Source organism: Megalobrama amblycephala, linkage group LG1 (assembly GCF_018812025.1).
Source record: "Megalobrama amblycephala isolate DHTTF-2021 linkage group LG1, ASM1881202v1, whole genome shotgun sequence".
Taxonomy (NCBI): domain Eukaryota; kingdom Metazoa; phylum Chordata; class Actinopteri; order Cypriniformes; family Xenocyprididae; genus Megalobrama; species Megalobrama amblycephala.
Genome location: NC_063044.1, coordinates 28,530,183 through 28,555,745, shown reverse-complemented (window position 1 = coordinate 28,555,745; position 25,563 = coordinate 28,530,183). Strand labels below are relative to the sequence as shown.

At 35.7% G+C, this 25,563-nt stretch overlaps 1 protein-coding gene across 10 annotated transcripts in view; it reads left to right on the top strand.

Moving 5' to 3' along the window:
- The first annotated feature begins 984 nt into the window (after positions 1–984).
- Positions 985–25,563, top strand: part of sun1b (Sad1 and UNC84 domain containing 1b) — a 34,375-nt gene continuing 9,796 nt past the window's right edge. Inside the window, exons 1-7 of one of the 10 annotated variants that reach the window (XM_048187870.1) lie at positions 3,991–4,365; positions 5,158–5,272; positions 7,258–7,352; positions 19,806–20,030; positions 21,772–21,965; positions 23,417–23,644; positions 24,184–24,264. In XM_048187870.1, coding sequence (XP_048043827.1) covers positions 5,246–5,272; positions 7,258–7,352; positions 19,806–20,030; positions 21,772–21,965; positions 23,417–23,644; positions 24,184–24,264 — 850 coding nt within the window. In that variant the 5' untranslated portion in view covers positions 3,991–4,365; positions 5,158–5,245. The other 9 variants (XM_048187878.1, XM_048187912.1, XM_048187885.1 and 6 more) reach the window with 9 other exon arrangements.

Below are 25,563 nucleotides of genomic sequence, written 5' to 3'. Positions count from 1 at the left end.
GTTTTTCTTTTGGTTGCCTCAGGTCAATGTTGTGCGATAAGGGGTACTTTTCAAGGATGTTTTGGACAATATCTCACATTGGCCATAATGTGTTATAAGAAGGGAAGATGCAGGGTTCCTGGGTGTGCAGAAACACCCAAAGTGGTGTGCAAAAATTGTAACATAAACCTATTTCACAGCAGAGAAGAACTGCTTTTTTGAGTGAAATCTTATTACATGTAGTACATTATATGACATGATACACACCTATGCATGTATCAAATTCAATATATCAATGTCTTTCTTTCAAGTGTTTTTCCCTTTTTACTTAATGATTTCTTGATTTTTTTTAATGATTCTGTAGCATTGTCACAACGAAAAAATATTTTGGGGTTGGGGGGCAATTATTATTATTTTTTTTAATCAATAAAATGTTCCCAAAAGTTTTTTTTTTTTTCATGTGCCATCAGCATGTGTGCAGTAGAGGGTTAAATAAAAGGGTTATTGAGTTGTTTACACTGTCAAATACAATAAAACAGCATGTAAGCGACAGGAAATCAAAATGAACACAACACTGAAGGTGTAGAGCGGAATTATTTCTAGTACGTACTGCTGCGCACACTGCAACGATCACAATATGACGTCACACTCTGCGCGTATGTTTTAAAAAAACATAATCCAATTTATAAATAACACTTTTTTTAATAGCCCACTTAAAGTGTTTATTACAAATAAATTAATTATTGCTAAAAAATGAATAAATGTAAATGAACATCAAAAAAAAATTGCGTTGCATTTACAATTCTGTGAAAACAGGGGGTGCTGTAGCACGTATTCCATACTTCCCGATATTATTCCAGGTAAAAGGTAATAAATAAATAAATAAAAGCATGTAATTAAATACATAAGAGTATTTTGTTTTCCAGTATTAGCGTAACGTTAATGCCCGTCATGCGCTGCAGTTGGTGTGGGCGTGGTTTCCCTCTTGTGCGTGGCTGCGCGCGCCAGTCACCGCTCAAACTCACTGGTCTGTGGATGGACATCATCACGGAGCCGTTGTTGAACTTCACTCTCGTTTTACTCAGAGACAGACAGCGACCTGTAACTGGAAGCGGTTCTCGCAGAAATTGTCTGAGTCGTCGATTTCCAAGCTCATTATGAGTTAACCGTTTGTATTTGAAGGACTCACCTCCAAATCAGTGGACTTTGACAACTGCCGCCGCCGCCTGGGTGAGTTTGCAGAAGTAGCTAACGTTTCCTCGAGAAGAAAGAAACCAGAAAGTGATTCGTGTTTATACGGACTTATTTTTTTATTATTTAATGTAAGTATCTGACACTTTTAATTAATAGTGAACAGAGACGTATTTAAAGCCTTGAATCCTACTGTAACGTTACTTCATTTGAAGAGCAGTTCAGTGATTCAGTTAGTGTATATCAGCACTATATATCAGTGTTTTCTTTTAAAATCTCCTCCTTTGTTCCCTTGAAGAGGTGAGTTTGAATTATGAGCTATTATACTATAAGGCGGTAACTCCACCCTGAATGTACATTCAGTCTTCAAATATGTTTAGCTGTCACTGGGGCAGTTGTCGACATTGACCAGTAGATGGTGCTGTTGCGTCGTGTATTTGCCCTTGTGAGTGCATTCAGTAGTATTGCTGAATAAAATCGTGCAATATCACCAAGAGACCCATAAATCTTATCACGAAATTCACTGTGTTGTTTTAGTTTTCTTTATAGAGGTCATATTGGACCTTTGAATTGTGTAAATGTTTGTACTTGTAGACTGAGAGCCAACTGCAAAATATACAAACATTGTTTGGGATAAGTCCCAATTTTTTTTTTTTTTTAAGAAACTAATGGGTTACAGTTGTGTATCTTCTCTATATTCAAAATGATTGCAGAGCATTTATGTTTCTTGGCGCTGAGAAATAATTTGACCACATTTGTTGAGTAATCTACTGTAACTGCAATGTTTTTCATCTGAATTCGTCTTTGGGGATCAATAAACAGTCTGTCCTGGCCTATTGTGTTTTTGCAATTTCTGTACAGTGGGTTTTTGGGTTTGTGTTTTGCAAAGAGATTGTTAGTTTCTAATGACTGACTGTTTGAGGCTTTTAGAGACATTGTGTGTTAAAACTAGGGAGAAATCCATTATATTGCTGTTTTGAGTCAGCTTTTGGAAATGCTTTGCTTAATATGGCAAGACTTGAGTTTTTCTGTTTTGGAGATGAAGTTAATTGTGTAATAGCTGCTTTTAAACTTTGGCACAGAGTGGATTGTTAAAGAAAATTGGATGAATTAATTTCATTAATTGGTCTACCAATATTTGAGTCAGTGGCAAATAAAGAGATAACTTTAAAAAAAAAAAACTATTTAAAAGTTAAAACTTGAAAATGTTCAATAGAGAGGCGTATTCGCGTTATTTTTCTATAAATTGCATTTTTAATATTTTATAACTTAATAATAGAAAAATATAAATGCATGATTTTGACAGTATGGCAAGCCATTTTGACTTTTATTCATTCTCAGTATATGAATTCTTGATATTCAACAATTCATTTCTTGATATCAGAAATTACATTTCCACAAGTAACAATGTTAATTCTTTTAAAAATTGAAAAATTGTATTTTCACTAGAGAAATGTCACCATAGTCTGCCATTAGGGCTGTCACGGTTAAGGGATTTCCCTTGCGGTATTTTTGAGTGGCTCAATAGCACTTGGGTAAAGTTGGTTTTATATTGGCACATTCGGACATCCGTATTCAATAGCCTTGTTAATCACACTACGTTGGACATTCAGTGGACATTCACAAGTAAATATGCCATTAAAACAATACTTGCCTATTTTGATCGACTGTGAAAAATGTTGTAAGTTGACAATCGTTGGTTGTCAATATCATGTCGCTGCTTAAAATTCGCAAACATTAATTTATTGCACATTTATTGGAAAGTCTGAATTTATCAGAAGTCCGAATGTGCGAATATAAAACCAAGTAAAAAGTCTCAATAGCGTGATATGCGGTATTACCGCCATATATGTGTGTGTGTGTGTGTGTGTGTGTTTATAACACAAATATATGTCTCAGCCTGAAGGACAGACGCAGGTAATCGCACGTGCTCAGTCGATCTCTCTCACATTCACTGTCTGTTTGTTTAGTACAAATCTACAGAGCCTCTGTACAAATTACCATGGTACACATTATGCTATCATTATTAACTTATTTAATATTTAGAATATTTAGTTTCATGCATGAAGTGTAAAACGAGAACCATTCAAAAAATAGAAAACATGCAAATATCGCAGTTTTTGCAGTCCTCTGCAGCTGGCTCATCAGTAGCGCGTTATTACGATATTACTAGTAAAAATCATAATTTTTTATATCGATTACATTGTTACTAGTGACAGTGTTAGTTTCTGATATCATGAATGTGATTGTTACTAAGAAAGACATTTTCAGATATCAAAAATGAACATTTTTACTAGTACCAATTCAATTGTTGATAACAAGAACTGACATTTCAACTAGTGCCAAATGAATTCTTGATATCAAAAATTATTATTTTTACTAGTAAGAATTGTATTTCTGATATGTGAAATTGGAATTTCAAATAGTAAGAAATCAGTTCTTGATATCAACAATTGGATTTGAATGGCATATGGTGACATTTCACTAGTGAAAATACAATTACAGATATTAAGAATTGAATTGTTGATATCAAGAATTCATATCCTGAGAATGAATAAAAGTTAAAACGGCTTGCCATATGACAGTGATTTGTGAGACAAAGTAGCGCAGTGTTGTGAAAGTGATTAAAGTCGGATTCATATTTTTTTTATTATTATTAAATTTGCCCTTTAATCGTAAATATTATCAACAAGCTCTGTTTCCGTTTATTTACAGTCTATTTGAACTCCAACAACTGTTGTTATGTATATCGTTGCACGCTGAAGTGAATCTGTTGACAGCTCTACGCATCTGAATCCTTATATCCAAAGCTGTGTGACGTGAGCCGGAAGGCGTGACTCTCGTGTTTCCACCAATAGATTCAAAGTATGCCGTTGATTGACAGCTGAGCCTGGAAAATAGGAGGAACGTTTGTGCGACTTTATCCGTCTGGCTTTACTCTGTTGTGGAAGCCATTTTGGGATTTTCCTAGTAGTAATTGTGAGTCAAGCCCGTAACTTTTGTCTATTCCCACGAAGATCGCGGCGTTTGGTATTTATATGATCCGGCGTTTGGATTCATAATTATTTCTGTTTTATGTTTTAAATGCCCGTCGAGATGCGCCACACGTTTAGCGCTTCATTGAACTGGATTGTCATTTCTGAACTGGAATACCTTCAAAACAACAAGAGATTATAGAAACTGATGGTCAAACGGGCAAGTGCTGGAATGTTTTGCTGCTTTTTATGATTTCATTCAAGCCTTATGCATGTATTCATTGATGTTTTAGATGTAATTTATACAGTTCTTGGTGGACAGTCAGTGAAGCTCCTTTCTTTCCAAACTCTTGACAGAAAACATGGCCCTGGATTAACTGTCATACGCGCAGCCAGGGCTTTATTTCTGTATGATTTGTGTGATATGTTATATGCGTCTTCAAATGTAAACACTTTGTGCGCAGACACACTTGTGTACCTCTTTAAGCATTTAGATAAAAGAAATGCGCTGATATACAATGTTGCAATTCAAAGCTGCGTGTCAATACCTACATAGCATCCTAGACTCATTCTAAACAATGAAATCCAGTCACTGTTTGGGACATCGGATCGAAAGTTACATGCTATGCAAACACGAGTGCATTCTTATGTTCATAACGCGTTTGCCATGTTCATAAATGCGGTCTGGTAGTATGCTGTCTAGTAGCCCTTTAGTTTTTGATACGCAACAAATGTTGCAGAGGGGCAGATATGAGATGTCAAATCTGGAGAGTTGATCGTTATCGTGTTTATAAATGCAAATGGACCTTTTCCACGAGATAAAGATGCAAAAGCGCATGAAGGTGTGACTGGGTCAAGATAGAGACAAATCCTGACTTTTTTTGTCTGCCTTCGGCACAAAGAAAGGAGCTCATGGTTTTCACCATTGACTTGTTGTATTGCACTATTAGTGGCATGTCATGCTTGGAACATAACTGAGCTTGTTTGGGCTTGTGAAATGTGTTTAAAGAAGAAAATAGGTGGAAAAAAATTCTTCTGGATGTTCAGCCTGTCTCTTGGGTATTGGAGAGTGGTTTTCTGGATCTCCTCTGGTTTTGAGAATGACAAGACATGCAGTTAGAGGAAAGGTAAATGAAATGAACATATTTGACTTTGGATAATCTAGTATATTAATGTTATCTGAATTTTGGGGGTAATTGATCCTAGAGTTTGAAAAGTGGAGATTTTGATACAATTGACTTTTCATGTCAATCTGATGAGTTTAGTAATCTCCTGAATTTAAAGTTGACAGTTAAACTCTTAGGCCTGGTTTCACAGACAGGGCTTATTAAGCCAGGATTAGACCTTAGTTCAATTAGGACATTTAAGTAGATTTTATAAACATGCCGTTACAAAAGCATTACCCGTGTCAATTTTTATTCGTTAGTGTTAGTTAATGCATAAGTTATTATGAACTAGCAATGGCAATTTTTAATTAATTTTTAATTAATCTGTAATATTAAGGTTAATATTATTTTATAATTTTGTTAATTGGCAATACGTTTGTACATAATAAATGAGCTAATGTTTATTTAATTAATTAATTATAATTTAGTTATTCATTATAAATGTACTCAGATGCTATTTATTAAATGTAAAAATGTGTTAATATTAAGGTTGCAAAATTCCAGGAATTTTTGAAAGCTGGAAACTTTCCATGGGAATATATGGGAATAAAAAGGGAATTTGCAAAATTGCAGGTTAGCCTAGCTATAACAGGGAACTTAAATGTAGCTGAAAAAAACATTTTGCAGCATAATCTTGGTCAAAATATCCAGATTTAATGCGATTTCAGTTGAATTTTGCACATTTGATCAAAAATACAGAAACAAAATAAGTTTTTCTTTCTTTTCTTTTTTTGAAAGAAATTAATACTTTTATTCATAAAGGATGTTAAATTGGTAAAAAGTGATTCTAAAGACTTTTATTTTGAATAAATGCTGTTCTTTTTAACTTTTTATTCATTAATGAATCCTGGTTCCAAAAAAAAAAAAAATTAAGCTGCGCATCTGTTTCCAACACTGATAATAACTGAGTATCAAATCAACATATTAGAATGATTTCTGAAGGATCATGTGACACTGAAATAACACACATAACAATTGCTGCAATAAAAATATATTTATTTTAAATATTTACTAAATTAGAATTAATTGGATGCAAAAAAGAAATAACTGTTATTTCATGTTATTATGAACACAATGTTAATATATATGTTTGTATATGAAACATTTTATATAAATTTCCCCAAATTCCCAGTTAATTCCCATAAATTCCTGTTAATTTTTTCAAATTGGAATAAAATTCCCCAGGTTAAGTTCCTGTGGATAGTATCCGGAAAGTTTCCGGAAATTTACTGCAAACTTTCTGCCCCTTTGCAACCTTAGTTAATATAAAAATTAATATTTGCTGTGTAAATATTGTACTTATTTAGTTCATGATGCCTAATATTGTAAAGTCTTACTGAAATTTCTTAATATGGCTGGAAAAGTTGCAGAGAGCCATTATCTGTGTAAATATATTACATGCATTAAAGTCTCTGCACTCTCACTGTCCTGTGATGCGTTTCCCAAAGCGAACTATGGTTGCAAATTCCGTCGTTACCAATAGAGTTTAATGGGGCTTACGTCCATAGTTCATCAACGATGCTTTCGGGAAACGCACCCCTGTTTGCTTGAGTCACCTTGGACAGTGTTGTAGGTGTGGTTCATCACTTCCTGTTCAATTGACAATACCAGTGTTTGCACATTAAAGAGCACAATTTACTATGAAAGATGTGTTCTTTGTACTTACTACTAGATTTATGTTCAAACACCTGGATCAGACGAAACAACTAAACAAAAGTTGTTTGTATGTTGCTCATCAGGATTCCTCCCAGAGGCAGGCTGAACCGTAAACTGTGTGTGTGTGTGTGTGTGTGTGTGTGTGTGTGTGTGTGTGTGTGTGTGTGTGTGTGTGTGCATGCTTTCATGGGTGTGACTCTGTTTATGCATTGAGGTCGCACCCATCATCACACGTAGCTGTTGCCGTAGTTTTAGAAGTCTGCTCTTCACATCTGGTTTGATCTTCACAGCGTGCTCAGCGAATTACCATGGATTTTTCCCGTCTTCACACGTATACTCCTCCTCACTGTACTCCGGATAACACAGGCTATACCTATTCACTCAGGTGAGATCACTGAAAATGACGAGTACTGGGTGGAACTATAGTGCACTTCCCAAATTTGTTCATTCCTGTCTGTAGCACATCTCAGTTTACAGTCCATTAAACCTTATATGGTTTGTGTAATTATGTTGAGATCTTTACTCCTCAGCAAATGATTTTCCAAGAATTTCCATATCAAGTTGAACCTGTTTCTGTGCTCATTTCATGTATGTTTGTGGTTGTAGACAAAGAACATGATGATAACTTCCCTAGTTCTACCATTCTGTGCTTGTGGTCCATTTCATACTTTGTCATTTTTTAGCAGTTTTATTCAGGTGTGTAGTTTTTTACCATGGCTGTCAAGAGCCAGGTGAGAGGGTTGGATGACAGCAGGTGTGGTGCTTCTGCATTCATGGTTATTGACCTCGGGCAAATTATGAAGTTACACAAAATTAATGGCCAGGTAACGTGAATTTGTGTAATAATACCTTTGGTTGTAAACTGTATTTTGGATCAGAGCCTTGTAGAAATAGCATGGTGAGCAAAAACAGTGTAATGGTGAATTTGACTGTGCTGACGTTTGTATGCAGATAACGATTTGTACCCCCACTCGCTGCACTAACTGATACCACTTTTCCAGCGAAATCATGCCGGCTCTCGTGCCGGGGCTGTTGCTGGCTTTGTGAATCACTATTTAAGATGATTAAACCAAATGTGGTTGCAGTTGAGTTCAAGTTTCAATAGTTTTTACAACATTACATAATTATAAATTATATATAAAAAAAGTATTAAAATAGAAATTTGTGTAATATGTAATTGATATTTTATAAAAGCAAAGGCATCCGATTTTATTTTTTATTGATTGATTGATTGATTGATTGATTTGATGTCGAATGTTTATAATAACAACAATAATTTTTAATTGTCTGACAGTGTTGTTATTTATTAAAAATAATTTTTGGTAATGGTAAATCATTTTTTAAATATGGCTGAAATGAAATAAAAAATAAATGCTAGTTAAAAACTTAACATTAGAAAAATTTGAGTTTAAGATGCAGTACTAACGTTGCTAAAACTTAAATAAAAATACATTTAATAAATATACATACATACATTTATACAATAAATACATTTAATAAAAATAGCATTAAAAAGAGCAAATGAAAAGTTATTAATAAAATTAAAAGCAAAAAACAAAAGCACATTAGTTACCAGAACCAGTGCAGGTCTATTGCACTTGCACTACAAGACTTATAGATGTATTTTGATGTATTCGATTTTTTTTTTTTTTTTTTTTTTTTTTTTTTGGTCCCATCCACTGCTATGGTTATCACAATGTCAAACTAGTGCTGGGCGATATACAGGTTCATCCAGTACTGGTCTCAATTTCGTGCATGTCGTTCCATGCATCACACTATTACTGTAGCTGAATAAAAAGAAGATTGAAATGCTTTGATTGATTAAAAATGACTAAAAAACACACGACTAGGACAATATGGTTTATCGGAGTTCTTCAAGCCTGATTGTTGTCAATGATAATAAAGTATATTTATACTTCAGTGCTAATTGACACACAGCCTTTATCACTGTAAAAGAATACTGTGAAATAATATGTTGTGTCTTATTCTGTGTAAGAAGCCACATCATCTCACTGAAGGATGTTATTTCAGACACTCACCTGACGTTATGAAGTGAGTTTGGAGTAAAAACATGCTATTAAATGTTGTCCTTTGTTGGACAAGACGTTCATAAATGCTTCTCATGTTTGGAAAGATACTTGACGCGTGTTGCTTCTTCAGATACATGTTGTAGAGATGCACCCGTTGCAATTTTCTTGGCCGATTCCAATCTCTGATTTTTTATTATTTTTTTTTTTTTGGTTAGTGTGACCTGCCGATGCTATAATTGACAGCAAATACAAACAAAAATCTACTTTGACTTAAAGTCAGTAGTAAAATAAAAACAAATAAAAAAAATTGCAAACAACAGCACAAATAAATGCAATAGAATAAAGAGATCTATGAAACATAAGATTTTTCAGGTTAAGTAGGTTTTTATATTAAGGTAAGAAATACTACAGAAATTAAAGTAATCAAATGTAAAATAACACTGGATAGTCTTCATTGTAAAAATTCAATACAGATTAATGCTTACCATTTAAGTTATAAAACATATTCAGTCAAGAGCAGAAAGTGACTTTCTTTGTCACTTGTTCTTTGATTAATATGACAGACAGCATATATATATTGGACTGCTGTCCCTTTAAGATTTTGAGCACAGACCTGTTTTATACAGTCTGGCATGAACCCAATATATTGTTACACAACATGCATTTTCTTTCTCTACTATTTAATGTTTCAAAACTAACTGTGTTTAACTGAATACTCGCCGAAACGGGCATTTTGACATAATTTTGTATGTATTTGACTGTTTAAGTGCCCATTCACACCAAGATGATAATTTTAACACTAACTATATTAGTGTGCACACCAGCGGACAATATTGTTTATTGTTTACTGTTTATTGGCGTAACTGCGCTGCAGTTATTACGTCTGCCGCTTTAAATAGCTCTTTAAAGCAGGATGGATTCTGATTGGCTGTCAATGTTTTTATCATTAATCAGCTGGAAAAAAATGAAAGTTTAATCTAACTTGAAGAAATTATGAAATAAATAAATATATTACTATTGCACAGTAGAATCTACTTAAAGTAATAATAATTTTATTAAACATCATTTTTGAGGAATATCACACAAATGTTCATACATATTTTAATTTAAAGGTGCAGTCCATAACTTTTTTTGGTTAAAAATGAGCAAGTACATAATCAGCCAGTGTTCAAAACTATCTCCTTACCCGATTCACAACATTAAGCTTGTAATAATGTTTTATAATTCAGGTGGTACTGGTGGGTTTCCGTAGGAATATGTCGCCGTTCGTCTTTGCGTCATTGCGTCATGTCTGTTTACAGAAAGAAGGAGTCCCAGCTAGTGGGTTATATCAAAGTCCCTTTAAGACAAGTCATTTCACTCGGCGGCCATCTTTGAAATGCCTCTCGGGCATCCTGGGCATCATGCAATCTCTTTGAATGGGAAACATCAAATTCTCCAAAACTGTTCGCCAACCTTACGATTAAATTTCATATTTGAAATCACCAATGAAATCTAACAACAACCGGCTCATAAATTTAGTTTCTAAACGCTCGAATCATGACAAAAAAACTATATTTTTCAGGCTGGGTCAAGCTAATGCGCATGCGCAGACCTAAATGCGCATCTCTTCGGAGGCGCGCGTCTGACTGTTTCTATAGAAACCGGTGATTCTAACGGCCGCTGAAGTGACGCGATGACTTTTCCAATCGGCAATTGGCTCTTATTTAGAAGGCGGGACTTATTCCGCCATATTGTGCGTTACACTTTCTCCCATTCAAAACAATACGAGTGACACGTCTTGTGTTATTCTATAGTCTTTGGTTATATGGAGTCGTGCCGAGGCACAAATAACTGCAATTGCAGGTTTCAAACTGCCAGAATAAAAAAAAACAAAAAACAGATTTTTGATCATACCACCCAACACTTTCAAACATCAGAATTTCAGATCCAGTCTAGCATTTTAATGTGGTTGTCATTACTGAAATTTTGTAGTGTGTAATTAGCAGCATAAACAATAAAAATTGTATTTAAATTATGAATATCCTACGCCGCCGCCTTGTATTACTACCTAACTGGTATTGTTATATTTACTAAGACAGCTTCTGTGTGATTGTCTGTCGTATGGGTTTGTTTCAGCACACATGAGTGTGTCAGCGTAGGTTGCATGACTGTGGTCTTCAGGCAGAAACCATCGTAAAAAGAAGTGGGATCGAGTGACAAACCGTTGAGCCATCTGTCGCTGGCACTCAGAGGGACGTGACGAATTAGAGTTGCTCAACGCGTGTCAGACAGGGAAGACATGCATACAAAGAGTAATTGTGTAAGCTCAACAGAGAAAGCAGCGCAGCAAGAATAGAGCAAGACATGCTTGTTGAGCATCTGTGAAAACGTAACGCTTTCTCACTAGATCCCTTTGAAATTAATTACTTAAGATTGATGCAGTCACAAGGGGAATCTAAATGCCTCTTTAACAGGCCAGAAAAATCATTTGAAATTATATATTGGCTGCTTCCAAAATTGAGTAAGTGCCACACCTGCCAATATCATGTCAGTTGTGAAAATGTACTGGCTATAAATATTATTCTCAAGCCATACAATTGTATTTTGTGTCATTTGTTTATTATTGAAGTTGATTTTTTTTTTTTCACGTGTATATTTTCCCATGTGTATATTTATTTATACATATTTTGTTATACTATACAATTGTGCTATACAAATGCTGGCAAAATGGTGAGTAAATACAATGGTAAAAGCCTATTTTCACTCTTATTTGGCAGGCAGTGCAGTTTATGTTTGATGGTTGGTTGGTTGGTTGCATGCAGTTGTTTGCAGTGTATCAGTAGATTGTGCTTGTTATGCATATTTTAGTTCAAATTATATGTGTCACATGTTGCATTGTCAGAGGAACTTGTGTGAAATTGGGGCAGAAACACCAAGAAATACATTTTCTTAATATAGCTGCTTCTGATTTGGACATCAGGGTGGGACTCTGGGGATTTATTCAAATGTTAGGCAAGATTGTAGAAGATGTGCATTCTGGGAAAGAGTCCTGCATGAAGTGGAATGCTTCTACAGAATGGCTCAAGTCTGTGTCGCTCAGCAGCTGCCGGAGTGTTTGACAGCTGTGCGGTTGTGTGTGTGTGTGTGTGTGTGTGTGTGTGTTCTGAATGCACTGAAGTTACTTAATAGGGGTTTTGTTCTGCTTTAGCTGAGCTGTAATAGAGGAAATGATATCACAGAATTTATATAACCACAGCACTTTCTTTTCCGGCCTGATAGTAATTCTTTTCTTTCTTTTTTTTTCTGGAAGCTGAAAGAGCCAAGCACAAAATGTCTTTTGCCCTAAAAAGCCCTTTCTATTTTAAGGGAATAGCTCTGATAACTAAAATAAAATTAAAAGACAAGTATATGTGGGATTTGTTTTTGATTTTTTTTTTTTTTTTTTTTTGTCAGTATTAGATATCAAATTTGGTTTTCAACCGTAACATACAAAATTATTATATTATATAATTACTGTATTGTTCCAAATATAAGACGAACATGATTACAAGATGACCCCCCATTTTTTTTTCAAGAAGTACATTTTGAAGACCAAATCTTGTATTTTATAAAGATAATTTTTGCATATTGCATATTTTTCATATTTTCTTTTTTGTATTGATAGTATGGTAAATGCTGGTAAAATGTACCAATGATCGCATTTAAAAATAAACACTTTTTGGCATGATAAAAATAACCTATAGCCCATCTGAATTATATAACAATTAGGCTATCCATCTCATAGTGAAAACCATGAAGCCTATCAAAATGTCATTAACAGTAGAAGCGAAATCTTATTGTAGTTGAAATCTGGGTACCATCTTATAGGGATGGGCGATATGGCCTAAAAAAATTATCACGATAATTTCAGGTATTTATTGCGATAACGATACCAATGACGATAATTATATATATATACGGACGGCCTTCATATTTTTTCCGTCATTTTTCAGCAAGAAAAATAAGAAAACAAACCATTTAAAACAAAATGAACTGGATTAGAAACTGAATTATTTAAGTATAAGTATCATAACTTTATTATCATAAATATACCTAAACTGTGTGCTTGTAATCAAACGCATAATTTTATTCTGGAGACTGAACTCGCGCTCTGCTGCCACACTGGAGCGCGCTCACCACCTACTGGGCAGGGGTGGGAATTACATTTACAAGCTACATCAGCCTCAGTAATCTGACGGACGGCCTTCATATTTTTTCCGTCATTGCTAAAAAACAACAACAGTTAACGCGACCTCATATATATATATATATATATATATATATATATATATATATATATATATATATATATATATAATGTCGCGCGATTGTCATGCCGACCGTAACAGCCCTAACTGTATCAAAAAGTAACAATCCTAACTATGTCTTCAGATAGTTTACAAAATATATCTGACGCAGCTCTCCGTGTACGCGCTTCGGATGAGTACACATAAATCTCCTCACAGCGCGCGCAAGTTCTCTTTTGCGTCTTACAGTTGAATGTTTAAAGTGGCAACTGGCAAGGTTTAAATGAGTTTAGTTTAAACAGTAGCAATGTGAGATGTTCAGGTCTCACCTGCACTCGCGCGCTATCAAAACCCGGGTGATGATGGCGTGAATGACATACGGCTCATTCATTGAACATTTGTTTATAGTGATTACCGTAGTTTGCTCCACATCTGATTTTCTATAACCAAACCAGTTCCAAATTGTGAAGGGAACTCTTCGCTTAACAACAAGCTGCTCCTCAGCCTCACGTCTTTCGTCATGCTTGTTTTAACTCCACACATGAACAGTGAATCGGTCGCGCACGAAATAAGTCAACAACTAGACTTATCGTAATTATCGCGAGGAGACAAATTTTTATCATGAGGAGAATTTTCAACGGTATTTATCGCAAACGATAATATCGCCCATCCCTACCATCTTACATTTTAAAATCCCTTCAGTGAGGCACGCAAACATGAGTCACGCGGCTCTTAGACGTTAAGCTTTTCTTTTTGACTGTCTTTGGCCCTGTCCCAAATGGCACTCTAAACACTCGCGGTCTTCCTCCGATTCCGCACTTTCGTGACGTAACGCCACTTTGACTGTTGGGAAAAAGTCTGCTGCAGTGCTAACACCAATGCAGGCTCAGCAAATATCGGCCGCAAAGGGGGCGCTCGCGAGCACCCTTCTGAAACCTAAAACAACAAATGGGACACCCTACGATCTTAACGGACACGCATGCGGCAGCCATTGAATGTCCACAAGACCAAAGGTGCATAGAAGTGTGCCATTTGGGACAGTCTTTTTGTGCCCATGATCTTCTAACATTACACTCTGACACGCCGTATTTCTTGGCGCACTTGTTTAGCATATATTTGGCGCCACCTATTGTTGCGGGTGTGTTATTGACATGTAAAAGTCTAAACCCTGAATATCCATTTTTTCAGATGTATTTCTAAGAAAAAACCATTGTCTAACATGAAAAATATGTCAGTCTATATATTATGGCCACAATTCACCTGTAGCAACTTTTAAATGTCATTTTATATTTATCTAAAACAAAATAGTCTAGCCTTGATAATATTGTATAATATCGTATCATTCATCAATATAGTTATGGACAAGGTATTGACATTACCAAACACTATGGATATAGAAGCTCCTATTACTTATGAATGAGAGAAACTGCAACATACAGTATGGCAGAATACGTCCCGCCTTCTAAATAAAAGAGCCAATCGCTGATTGATAAAGTCATTGTGTTGCTGCGGCTGCTGTTAGAAGCTGCGTTTCCCATAGAAACCTGAGACTCGCTTAGTATGTGAATTGGCTCGGCTAGCCTGAAAAATAAACTGAAACAACATTTATGGAAATATGTTATTTAATTGTGAGTTCACCTAGCAGTTAATACATATTCAAATTCACCAATTCAAATAGACAGGACTTGGTCTTGGATGCCTGAAATAGCTGAGGCACTGCAAATATGGCTCCAGAGTGAACAGACTTTCCTTGAAAGGGACTTTGGTATTACTGAATAATCAATATTGTAAAGAGGGATAAAGTGTTTGAGATAGTAAGTGGGAAGTGAGTGATTGGTCAAGAGGGTCAGCTGATGCAGTAAAGATGCTGCTTGTTGACCGTAGAGCAGAAGCTGATGTTAAGCCCACTCAGACCCTGTAGTGCCTCTCTGAAATAAAGCCCTGAACTTTTCAGTCTGAGCCCATGAGGTTCTTAATCTCACTGTGAGCTTCATGTGTTCTCGCTAATCAGATTTCCTCCTGCCGGCCGTCGGTATCACAGCGCTCGTCTCGCGCCTGTGTGGAAGGTGATTTCTGGGTAGGTGGTTGACCTTTGTATGTCGGGTATCTGCACTAAAAAGTGTGCTAATCGAGTAATTAGCATATTGATATGGTGTCCTCACCAGGCATGCTGCAATAAAGTAGTAAATCTCGACGGATGCGTCAGGATATTTATTAATATATCTCTGATTGTGTTCATCAGAAAGAATAAAGTCATATACACCTAGGATGGCTTGAGGGTGAGTAAAGCTTGGGCTGATTTTCATTTGAAAATGAACTAATTCTTTAAGGGTCATTCGCACTGTTGCTGATGTGAAGCTACAATGTCAAGTCAACAAAGTTTTTGTTTTGAAAGCTTCTACTTGAAATGAGTTTTAGATCATTGCAAATTGTGCCTGCATATGAATTTCATTGCAAAGCTAAAATGCTGATAATATGTTTTTGAAATAATGAGTTTGATAATAAAGGAATGCAAGGAAACTCCTTCAATACAGGGCTCCAGTTTATTTATTATCCAGTTTATTCTCTGTTTATTATCCATTAGGGATGCACTGAAATTTCGGCTGCTGAAAATGGCATTTTCACTTTTTGGCTGAAAGAGAAAAAAGGTCGAAAATATGCAGCTCTGCTTCCGAAGATGCAAAACTTTGAGGCAACTGCTCAAATGTTCAACTTCGTTTGTGTATTCTCTCCTCAGTGGCACACGTCCCATACACTCCACTCACGTACCACTCAAGCTCACCGGGAAAGCAGAGTCCGCTCAAAAACGTGCCGACACGATATTTCCCTGGACTTGTTTGTTTCTATTTGCAATAGTCATGCTGTACTGTAACGTGGTGTGGTATAGTCGTGGTGGGCAACCCTGGTAAAATGACGCTACCCTCTCGTTCACTGATCCACTGCCTGCTATCTGCTCACATGCTCTGATAATAATAGCTGTGTAGGATTATACTTTGATAATTGGTCAAAAAATAAATCTGTTACATCTAATTCTGTCTCATAGAACTGAATGAAGAATAATATATTGATATATTGATATTTAACATTATTTTAATACAGGCCTATTTTCTGTCCAAGTTTTGTGTGTAACTTTAAAAGTGCGGTTATTTTATTTTATTGGCTTGTATTTTTTATTTTTTTTATTGATTCAGTAAAATTATTGACTTTAATTAAAATTCTAATAATAAGACAATAATACAAAAAAGTAATTTTATCTGCACTAAGGTAATTTATTGTCAAAATATATATATATATATATATATATATATATATATATATATATATATATATATATCTTATGTTTTTCTTAAATCCTTATTGTACAGTGAAATATTAAGATGGTAAACATTTTTGTTTTTATTTAGTTTTTATCTTTTTATTTAGAAATAATAATAACAATAATAATAATGTTTTTTATTATTATTATTATATTGCCATATTGATATAACTACAACATTTTGGTCAAATTGTGCATCCCTACGAACAAAGCACAGCAAACTTTTTTTTTTTTTTTCACATTTTAAAAGGAAATTTTATCAGGGAAAACAAACGTAATTTGATTTTTTTTTTTTTTTTTTTTTTTTTTTTCCTCCAAAATCGTGTAGCCCTAGTTCATTGTTTGTTTCTTTAGATTGAATTAATATACAATTATTTTCAGTGTCACTATTCATCAGTAGTTTATTCTCTTTGATTGTAACAGAGCCCTTTCATTTCCTGTGCCGATAATAAACCAGCTGCAAAGCGAGAAATTGGCAAAGAAGTGATGTTTCAGGAGTTGATATAACACAGATGATGTCATATTGCTGGAGGTTTACAGATTGTGTACGCTGAAGATAATGTGCCTTCTAGTAATTCTGTGAGGTTTTAGCTTTGGGAGGGGTGCGTTTTATTCAAGCTAATCTGATGTGGCTCAGGTCCAATGGGTATTTCTCACAGGAAGACACAGCCTTTAAGGGACTGTTATTTTAAGATGTTTACACTGTGTTTCTCATTTCCGTTTCTTGCTCTATTTTGTACTTTTGTGTTCTGGACACAAAATGTGTGTGGTGTTTACACATGACTTGTGCCAGCTCAGTTGATAATAATATTCTGCTCTGATTTGTTAATCAAGTTGTTAATTAGTGATTGCTGGCCTTTTTGAGATTTATTTGGGGGGAACTGTGTTCTCTTTAAATTATATATCAACATTATATTGACCATTACGAGGAGGACTAGGGCTGTCAAACTCCAAAATGACAAAGTGCTTTAAAATTATAAAACTGGATCCTACAATTCCAAGTCTTCTGATGTAATACGATAGCTTTGCATGAGAAGCTGAAATTTAAGTCATTATTCACTGATAATGTTGTCTTGCAACCTGCTGTAACATTGACACTCATGTGAATGTTGCAATGCCCTCCAGAGGCAGGTTGAGACCTTAATTGGCTCTGGTTGAGATGGATGGTGTAATCCTGCTGGTTTATTCAGAGAGGGAGCATGAGAGAGATGAACACGAGTGATACTCGTTTAGGTTTTGATGCATGATTTTTGCCTTAATCTATGTTGTATGTTGCTTTAAAATAAAGCATTCTGTGCAGAATTCAAATACATTTTGTGGTCTGCACCGACTCGCGCACATTATCCGCTCTGTGCAGTCGTGTCCCTGGACCGGAGCTGACTGTGCGCGCACTAACGTGAAACCAGACTTCATTCGCCCCAATGGAAAGCATATTCACACTGTCTGAATCGTTCCCTATCCCCTATATAGTGCACTATGAGCCATTCACCATGTAGAAAATAGCACTTGTGTGAACAAGTGACCGATTTTCAACCAGTTTCAGCTTCTATTTATAATGTTGATGGGTGGGACTAGCTTATAGATAAGAGTAAGGCTAACATGTTCATACTAAAAGCCATTCATTTCATGGCATCTTCAATTTGAATAATTTTTTTTTTTTTTTTTTAAATCGGTTTGAATGAATGATTCAATGACTCACTCAAATACTTCACTTGTTTCATTACTGGATGAATCAGCTTTTTAAATGAATGATTCAATGACAAATATGTTTGTTTTTTTAAGTCACTTCTTGCCACCTACTGGTGTAATGATGTAATCAGTACAATCGTTATTTGAAGCATCAGGTTCATTTCAAAAGGTGATTTATTGTTACAATATTAGAATGTGATGTGATTTTAACCCTTTTTTGCACTCAATATATAGCATTGTGATGTTTATAAAAGCACTCTTCAGTTTGTTTAGCAGTGTGTTTGAGAGCGTTATCCTAGAGCAGGGATTCCCAAAGTTTTTTGTCAGATGAACTCTTTTGACATAAAATCTCAGGGGGTACTTCAGTTAAATATTTTAAGTTAAAGGGTTAGTTCACCCAAAATTAAAATGTCTGTCATTAATTACTCACCCTCATGTCGTTCCACACCCGTAAGACCTTCATTCATCTTCAGAACACAAATTAAGATATTTTTGATGAAATACAAGTTTGTTTGTTTTTATCTGACATTCTGATGCAAAACCTGGAAGCGATGAATGTAAACGGCTTATGAAAATGACACAGAAGAGAAGAAATTGTTGAATAAAGTCATTATTTTTGTTTTGTTTTTGCACACAAAAAGTATTCTTGTCACTTCATAACATTAAGGTTGAACTTAATGTTATGCACTGTAGTCACGTTAACTGTTTTACCTTGCTTTCTATGGAGGAAAAAAAAAACTTGGATTTCATCAAAAATGGACACAATGATGGTTAATGGTCACATGACATGCAGGGAAACAAATGTTTTATTTAGATTGCTTTATTTTAAAATTATTTATTTTAATTTAGCATGTTTTAGGATTTAGTGATTATTTTAAAGTGTTTGCTTCTCTTAATGTCACAAATCCCCAGTAGTTCCCTCGTGAACCTTATAGGTGTCCACAAATCATCTCACACCTAGTACCTCATTCATTTAAAGCTTTTTAACTTTATCTCTAGCCAAGATTTAATGCAATTTTTGTCTCAACGAAGACTTTCTTGCAGCAAGTCAGATTTATTGAGCCAGTCAGGTTTATGTGCAGTTCTCAACTCTTTCTCCAATGTTGTTAATGGAGGATTGTAACTCTGGTAGAGTTGCCGTAGGCCTCTCTTGTGCCTCTTTTCTCTTACTGCAACACCCAAAGGGCGGGGTGATTTTGGGCAGGTGCATAACTCACATTTGTCAACTGTAATTATAGCCTCAGAGAGCTTTAAAGTGTATGCATTGCTTTGTAAAGTTCCTAATGTTCCATCGTTTTTAGAATGTTCCTGTTTTTCAAATTCGAACACAAAATTTAAAAATGTTTTTTGAAATATTTTTCTCACAACTAGAATACATTCATTCTGGATTCATACTGACATTATCAGAAGATAAAACTTGTAAATATGAGCAGCTATAATCCACAGGTTGTATCACGTGATACATTTTATGCAAGCCTGTAGCATTTGAAAATCTTATATCTGAATTTACATGTATTTTTTTCCCCCCTCTTCAGTTCAAGTTACTCGTCCGCAGCCCTTGAGTTTGAGAAGGAGCACAAAATCAATCCTGTGTACGACTCGCCCAGAATGTCACGGCGTAGTTTGAGACTACAGACCAGCAGTGGTTTCTATGGTGACAACAGCCTCACTGAGCTCACTGGGAATCACAGTGTCGGCTCCTACAAGCGGACCAGCACCACCACCACCACCAGCGGCGGCAGCAGCAGTAGCGTCAGCAGGTCAGATCTTCATCTCTCTGTCAGTTTAAGATAACAAACCAAGTGTGCAACATTACTTCTTATCAGTAAACCCGCACAGCCTCATGCCAGCACATCTACGTGAGGTGGGACGCATGTTTAGGACAAAATTGTCCTTGCTCTGTTTTTGCCATCGTTTGTGGCAGTTGAATCTCTTAAAGCCATTAAATCCATTTATCTTATTACTGTGGATATCTTCGCTTAAAGGGAAGGAGGTTAATCTTAAAATGTATTGTTATTTGCATTGAATTCTGCAACTATAGATTTGAGAAATACACAAGTGGTGACAAATCAGCATTACAACTTAGCAAGAGAGGTTGTCCAGCAATGACTGACATGTTAGTGCTTGAGTAAAATGATTGACATAGAGAAAATACCATATTTCCAACTTCTCAAAAATTCCCCCCAAAGATATAGGTTTGTGCGATCAGCCTGGCAGCACATATTTTACATGACTTGCAGCAAGTTCGTACAACTCATAGTCGTAGTACTTAATTTTGTCAGTTAAATGACGATGACAAACAAGATTAAAATGCAAAAAAAACATGATGAAACACGACAACTAAACTCAAATAATTAACAATTTTTTATTACAATATTGTTCTCTTTATAATGTTATGTAATATTACAGTCCCAATCATAGTCATTATTAGTTGTGCATTGCAGTTTGAGCTGCATAAGCTGAAGATGATCACCGGCACGATTTTACTTTTAATTTTTAATTGAGATGAATCAGATATAGATAGGCCTACGCAAAATAATCAATATTACAACTTGCATTTGCACAAAACAAAAGGCTGCGACTGCACACACAAACTTATAGTCATGATGAAGGTGTAACTCTAGCTGTAAAATGGTCACAAACATAAATCTGGAGCGCTCGCTTAATTTTTTCTCATGTCTGCTTTACATGTTTCATGGTTGAGCAGCATGAACCTGCTTAATCAACAATCGATACGTTTTATCGATTAAATGTATTATGGACAATTAATCGATCGTCGATTAATCTTTAACATCCCTACTCCAAACAAACTTATAAACCTCCACCACGATCTGTTAAAAGAAACCATGCACTTGTTTCCGAAGCTGAGATCCTTCTGAAGTCTGTACAGAGACTCAAACGAGCTGTTAAAACTAGACGCGTCAAAGCGAACGTTCTTTCCCTCTTCCATTTGTCCTGTTGTCGGCAGACTCAAGTGCGTGGAGTATATAAGAAATTAAACATGCATATACTGTATCCAGTGTGGACACCATCAGTGATTATGATGGGTTTCTCTTTGCTTTTGATGTGACACTCACATCCAGTGTTTTCAAATGTCAGCTGTTAAGCGAATAAACAGTAGTGGACGGGGCCTGTGGTGCCATGAAGTATAACTATTCGTCAGTGTCTTGCTCTGGAGGCAGGCATATGCAAATGTGTTTGCCCATCACCCAATATCAAAACGAGCCGCTTTTGGAGCTTCATTAAATTAATGCTTTGTTTATAATGAGGAGGTTGTTTTAAGCTATGAAACTTGCAGGATGTTTTAATGATGCCAAGACCTCTTATTTGTCAAAAGATCAAGGCAAATTTCGGCAATATTTCCATATGCCACAAAAGAAGAAAATGCACAAATTTAAAGTGGCAGCAACAAACGACTTTGTTTAGGTTGTAATAGAAGTGCATAATGATAGTGATACTCACTTTCAAAAGTAATTGACCCACTGTATTTTTTTCCCACAGGTCTGTGCGGAGCAGGAGGCAGCAGCAGCAGGGGTCGTCCACGTACGAGTCTCAGAGCGTGATTCAGACTCCACAGAAAGATCAGGGCACATCAGACCTGAGCTTCATCAGTACAGCCAGTGATGCGTCTCTGATCTCCAACCTGTTGGATCAGTCCACGCTCAGACAGAGCTCCGCCACACACACATACTCTGGTCAGTGGCCTTTCATGAGTCAACATGAAGTCAAAACTGAAAAACCCATTTACATTTTTAATGCATGTTCCTGGTCTTATTGTGTACGAAATCAGCACTGCTTATTATTTCTAAAGTTTGTCTTTGAAATATTTCATTAAATTGTTTTTTTAGGCAAATGTCACGCGATTGCTTATTTAGGCCCAATTATATAAACTATGAAACTATGCATAAACAACTGTTTTTGTAGGAAGTTCAAGATTTTGTTTAAGTTTGCAGAATAAACAACTCTGCTAGGCCAGGTCAAGCCAAGTTATCATCTGTCCTCTGTTTCTTACATCAGTTTTAAAGGGGTCCTTGATTATGATTTCACTTCTTTAACTTTAGTTAGTGTGTAATGTTGCTGTTTGATCATAAACAACATCTGCAAAGTTACGATGCTCAAAGTTCAATGCAAAGGGAGATATTTTCTTTTACAGAAATCACTTTTTAAGAACTACAAGAAACGGCTGGTAGGGACTACAATGAGCTTCTTCCCGGGTTGGTGACATCACAGACCCCAAAATTTACATTACTGTTGTTGAGCAACCGAAGTGAGCTGTTAAAGCTCCGCCCTCTTCTGGAAAGTGGGCCGGGAGCAGCAGCTCATTTACATTTAAAGGGGCTATATGTAAGATTTTCACTTTAATAAATCATAAAAAATACCCCGATATGTTTGCAGATGTTTAGGAAACATGCTAAGTTCACATACTTGTTTCTCAGAAAAACAATGATACAGCCAGACTTTCTATTTTGAAATGTGTGTTCCGTGTCGGAATGTCTGTCTTTGTTCTGGTCTGTGCGAAACCATGTGCTGCCAGTTTATCCAATAGTATTTCGACATCACAGATTGCCAGTTGGCGGTAAACATTGCATATTGCAGCCATGGAAACCAGCAAACAAACTGGGTCAGAGAATCACAGATTCTACCTGACCTAAAAAGCCTCTGAATCCATCTAAAAATCTCTATGAAATCTCTATAATATAAGTCTCATGCGCTGAGACTTACATTACTTATATTACATCTTGTCATAATAGGACCCCTTTAAAAAGGATTTGCTTGGTTGAGTTTGTTAGTAGTGTGTTGAAACTCGTGGTTATGGTAAGGGGCTAGACAAACTTGAAGGGGTCACACTGGTCCAGCTGACCAATTGGATCACATTGTGTTTATCAGAAGGAGGGGCTTCATAGAGACAGGAACTAAACAGAGCATTACTGACAGATAATAATACTGCAATAATGGAGAATATGTGAAAAATGTTTTTTTGTTTTTGTTATTTTTTATTTTGAACATTCGAGCATGAAAACCTATTCTAGTAGACCCAAGAATAAAATCAACACTTTGTAAAAGGGAATAACATGACCTCTTTAACAGTGTGCTTTGACTTGTTTTTTATTAACTTATTTGGTATTTTTCTTAATGTTGTGTTCAGTACAGAGAAGAAGAACTGCTCACAGCTCTCTGTTGGAGAATGGAGATGCCAGTAAAACGGAGGCACACGCTAATCTGGCTAATGGCTATATCTGTAAGGACTGCTCATTTCACGCAGATGGGAACGAGGAAGAAACGTCATATACTTTACCATACTCCAAGTCTTCAGCGTATCAGACAGCTACAGATGCCACTATGACCACCTCTCTGAACAGTGTTGACCAGACAGGTGAAGACATCATTTAGTCAATTGTTATACATTATTGAGCATCTTTTTTTTCTGCTTCAGCATAAGTATTTGAAGTAGAGTTGTTAAAAGTACCGACTTCAGTACCAAGCTGGTACTGAAATTTTGAAAAATGTGAGCGGATTTGTAAACACCCCTGATTGGCCATTGTGTTCACGACTCATCAGATATGTCTGTGATTGGCTAAAATGATCAACGCTTCAAATTGTGTGCTTTCAAATGCTCCCGTGTGTTGATCATTGTAGCCAATCGCAGACATGATGAGCCGTGAACACAGTGGCCAATCAGAGATGTTTACGAATCCACTCAACAGCGCCCAAAGCATTTTTAAAAATGTAAGTACCGATTGGTACCGAAGTCGGTACTTTTGGCAACTCTAATTTGAAGTAGACTAATAAGCAAGTCTACTGTATGAGGAAATAATCTCCCTTTTTTTTTTTTTTTTTTTTTTGAAATAAAGTGAAATGCATGCTGGGATTTTAGGTGAGCTGAGGCTGATCTTTTTTGTACATGTATTTCAGCGCATGACAGCTACTGTGGCAGTGTGAATGTGCGGGATCTGGCGACCACAGACAGCCATCTCAATCTCAACGGGTCCCTCTGTAAGTACACACAGGATGTTTAAACAGTCCTTCAGGCAGTTACAATATCTAGCAACATCTACATTTAAAAAAACGCTCAAAAACTACTGCAAATAATATATAACATAACATGATGTGGACTTTTGTGTGAAAACCTTCCAGTAGTGAAAGGGCATCAACAGAAGTCCAGAGTGTGGTTGATCTCACTCTTTCTAAACCAACTCTAAAAGTGAGAGTTGATGTTCATGTTTGTGGCTCCTGAGCTCCAGGATTTTTAAGTGGTTATTTGTTTTTGTACAGCTAGTTTAAGGGCAGAACCTAAGCCTGATGACCAACAGAGCATGTGATGGTCATTTCTGAATAAGTCAAGGATGTCAAATTATTCTGTGTTGTCAAACAGAGTGGCAATTGACATACCTACAACCTTAAGTTACCAGACACTTTTTATGTGGCCTTCCTGTCTTTACATCTTAGCGTTTTTTTATTATTATTATTATTTACATGATGTACGTTATATTTTCAGTAGTTTTCAGTCATTTGAATGTATTATTTTATAGATTGATATTTTGACATACACTGCCATTAAATACTTTAGGGTCAGTAAGATTTTTTTTTTTAAATGTTTTTGAAAAACGCCGATTTTATTTAATCAAAGAAAAAGTGATATTGTGAAATAATATTATTACATTTAAAAAACAAACAAACTTGAATATATTTTAAAATGTATTTACATGATCCTTCAGAAATCATTCTAATACGCTGATCTGGTGCTCAAATAATATCTTATTTTTATCAAAGTTGAAAACCGTTGTGCTGCTTCATATTTTTGTGGAAATCATAATGCATTTTTTTTTTCAGGATTCTTTGATGAATAGAAAGTTTAAAGGATTAGGTCACTTCAGAATTCAAATTTCCTGATAATTTACTCACCCCCATGTCATCCGAGATGTTTATGTCTGTCTTTCTGTCGAAAAAGAAATTAAGGTTTTTGAGGAAAACATTCCAGGATTTTTCTCCATATAGAGGAATTCAACGGTTACCAACAGGTTGAAGGTCCAAATTGCTGTTTCAGTGCAGCTTCAAAGGGCTCTACGTGATCCCAGGTGAGGAATAAGGGTCTTATCTAGTGCGGTGTTTCTCAAACTGGGGTACGCGTACCCCTGGGGGTACGTGAGGTGACAAAAGGGGGTACGCGAACAAAATGCGGAGTAGTTAATTTAACTCTACTATACCTTAATAATATTAAAACCAAGCATGTATTTCTAACTGGCAAAATGCCATAAATCCATTACATTTAATCAAATTACCTCATGTTTTGCA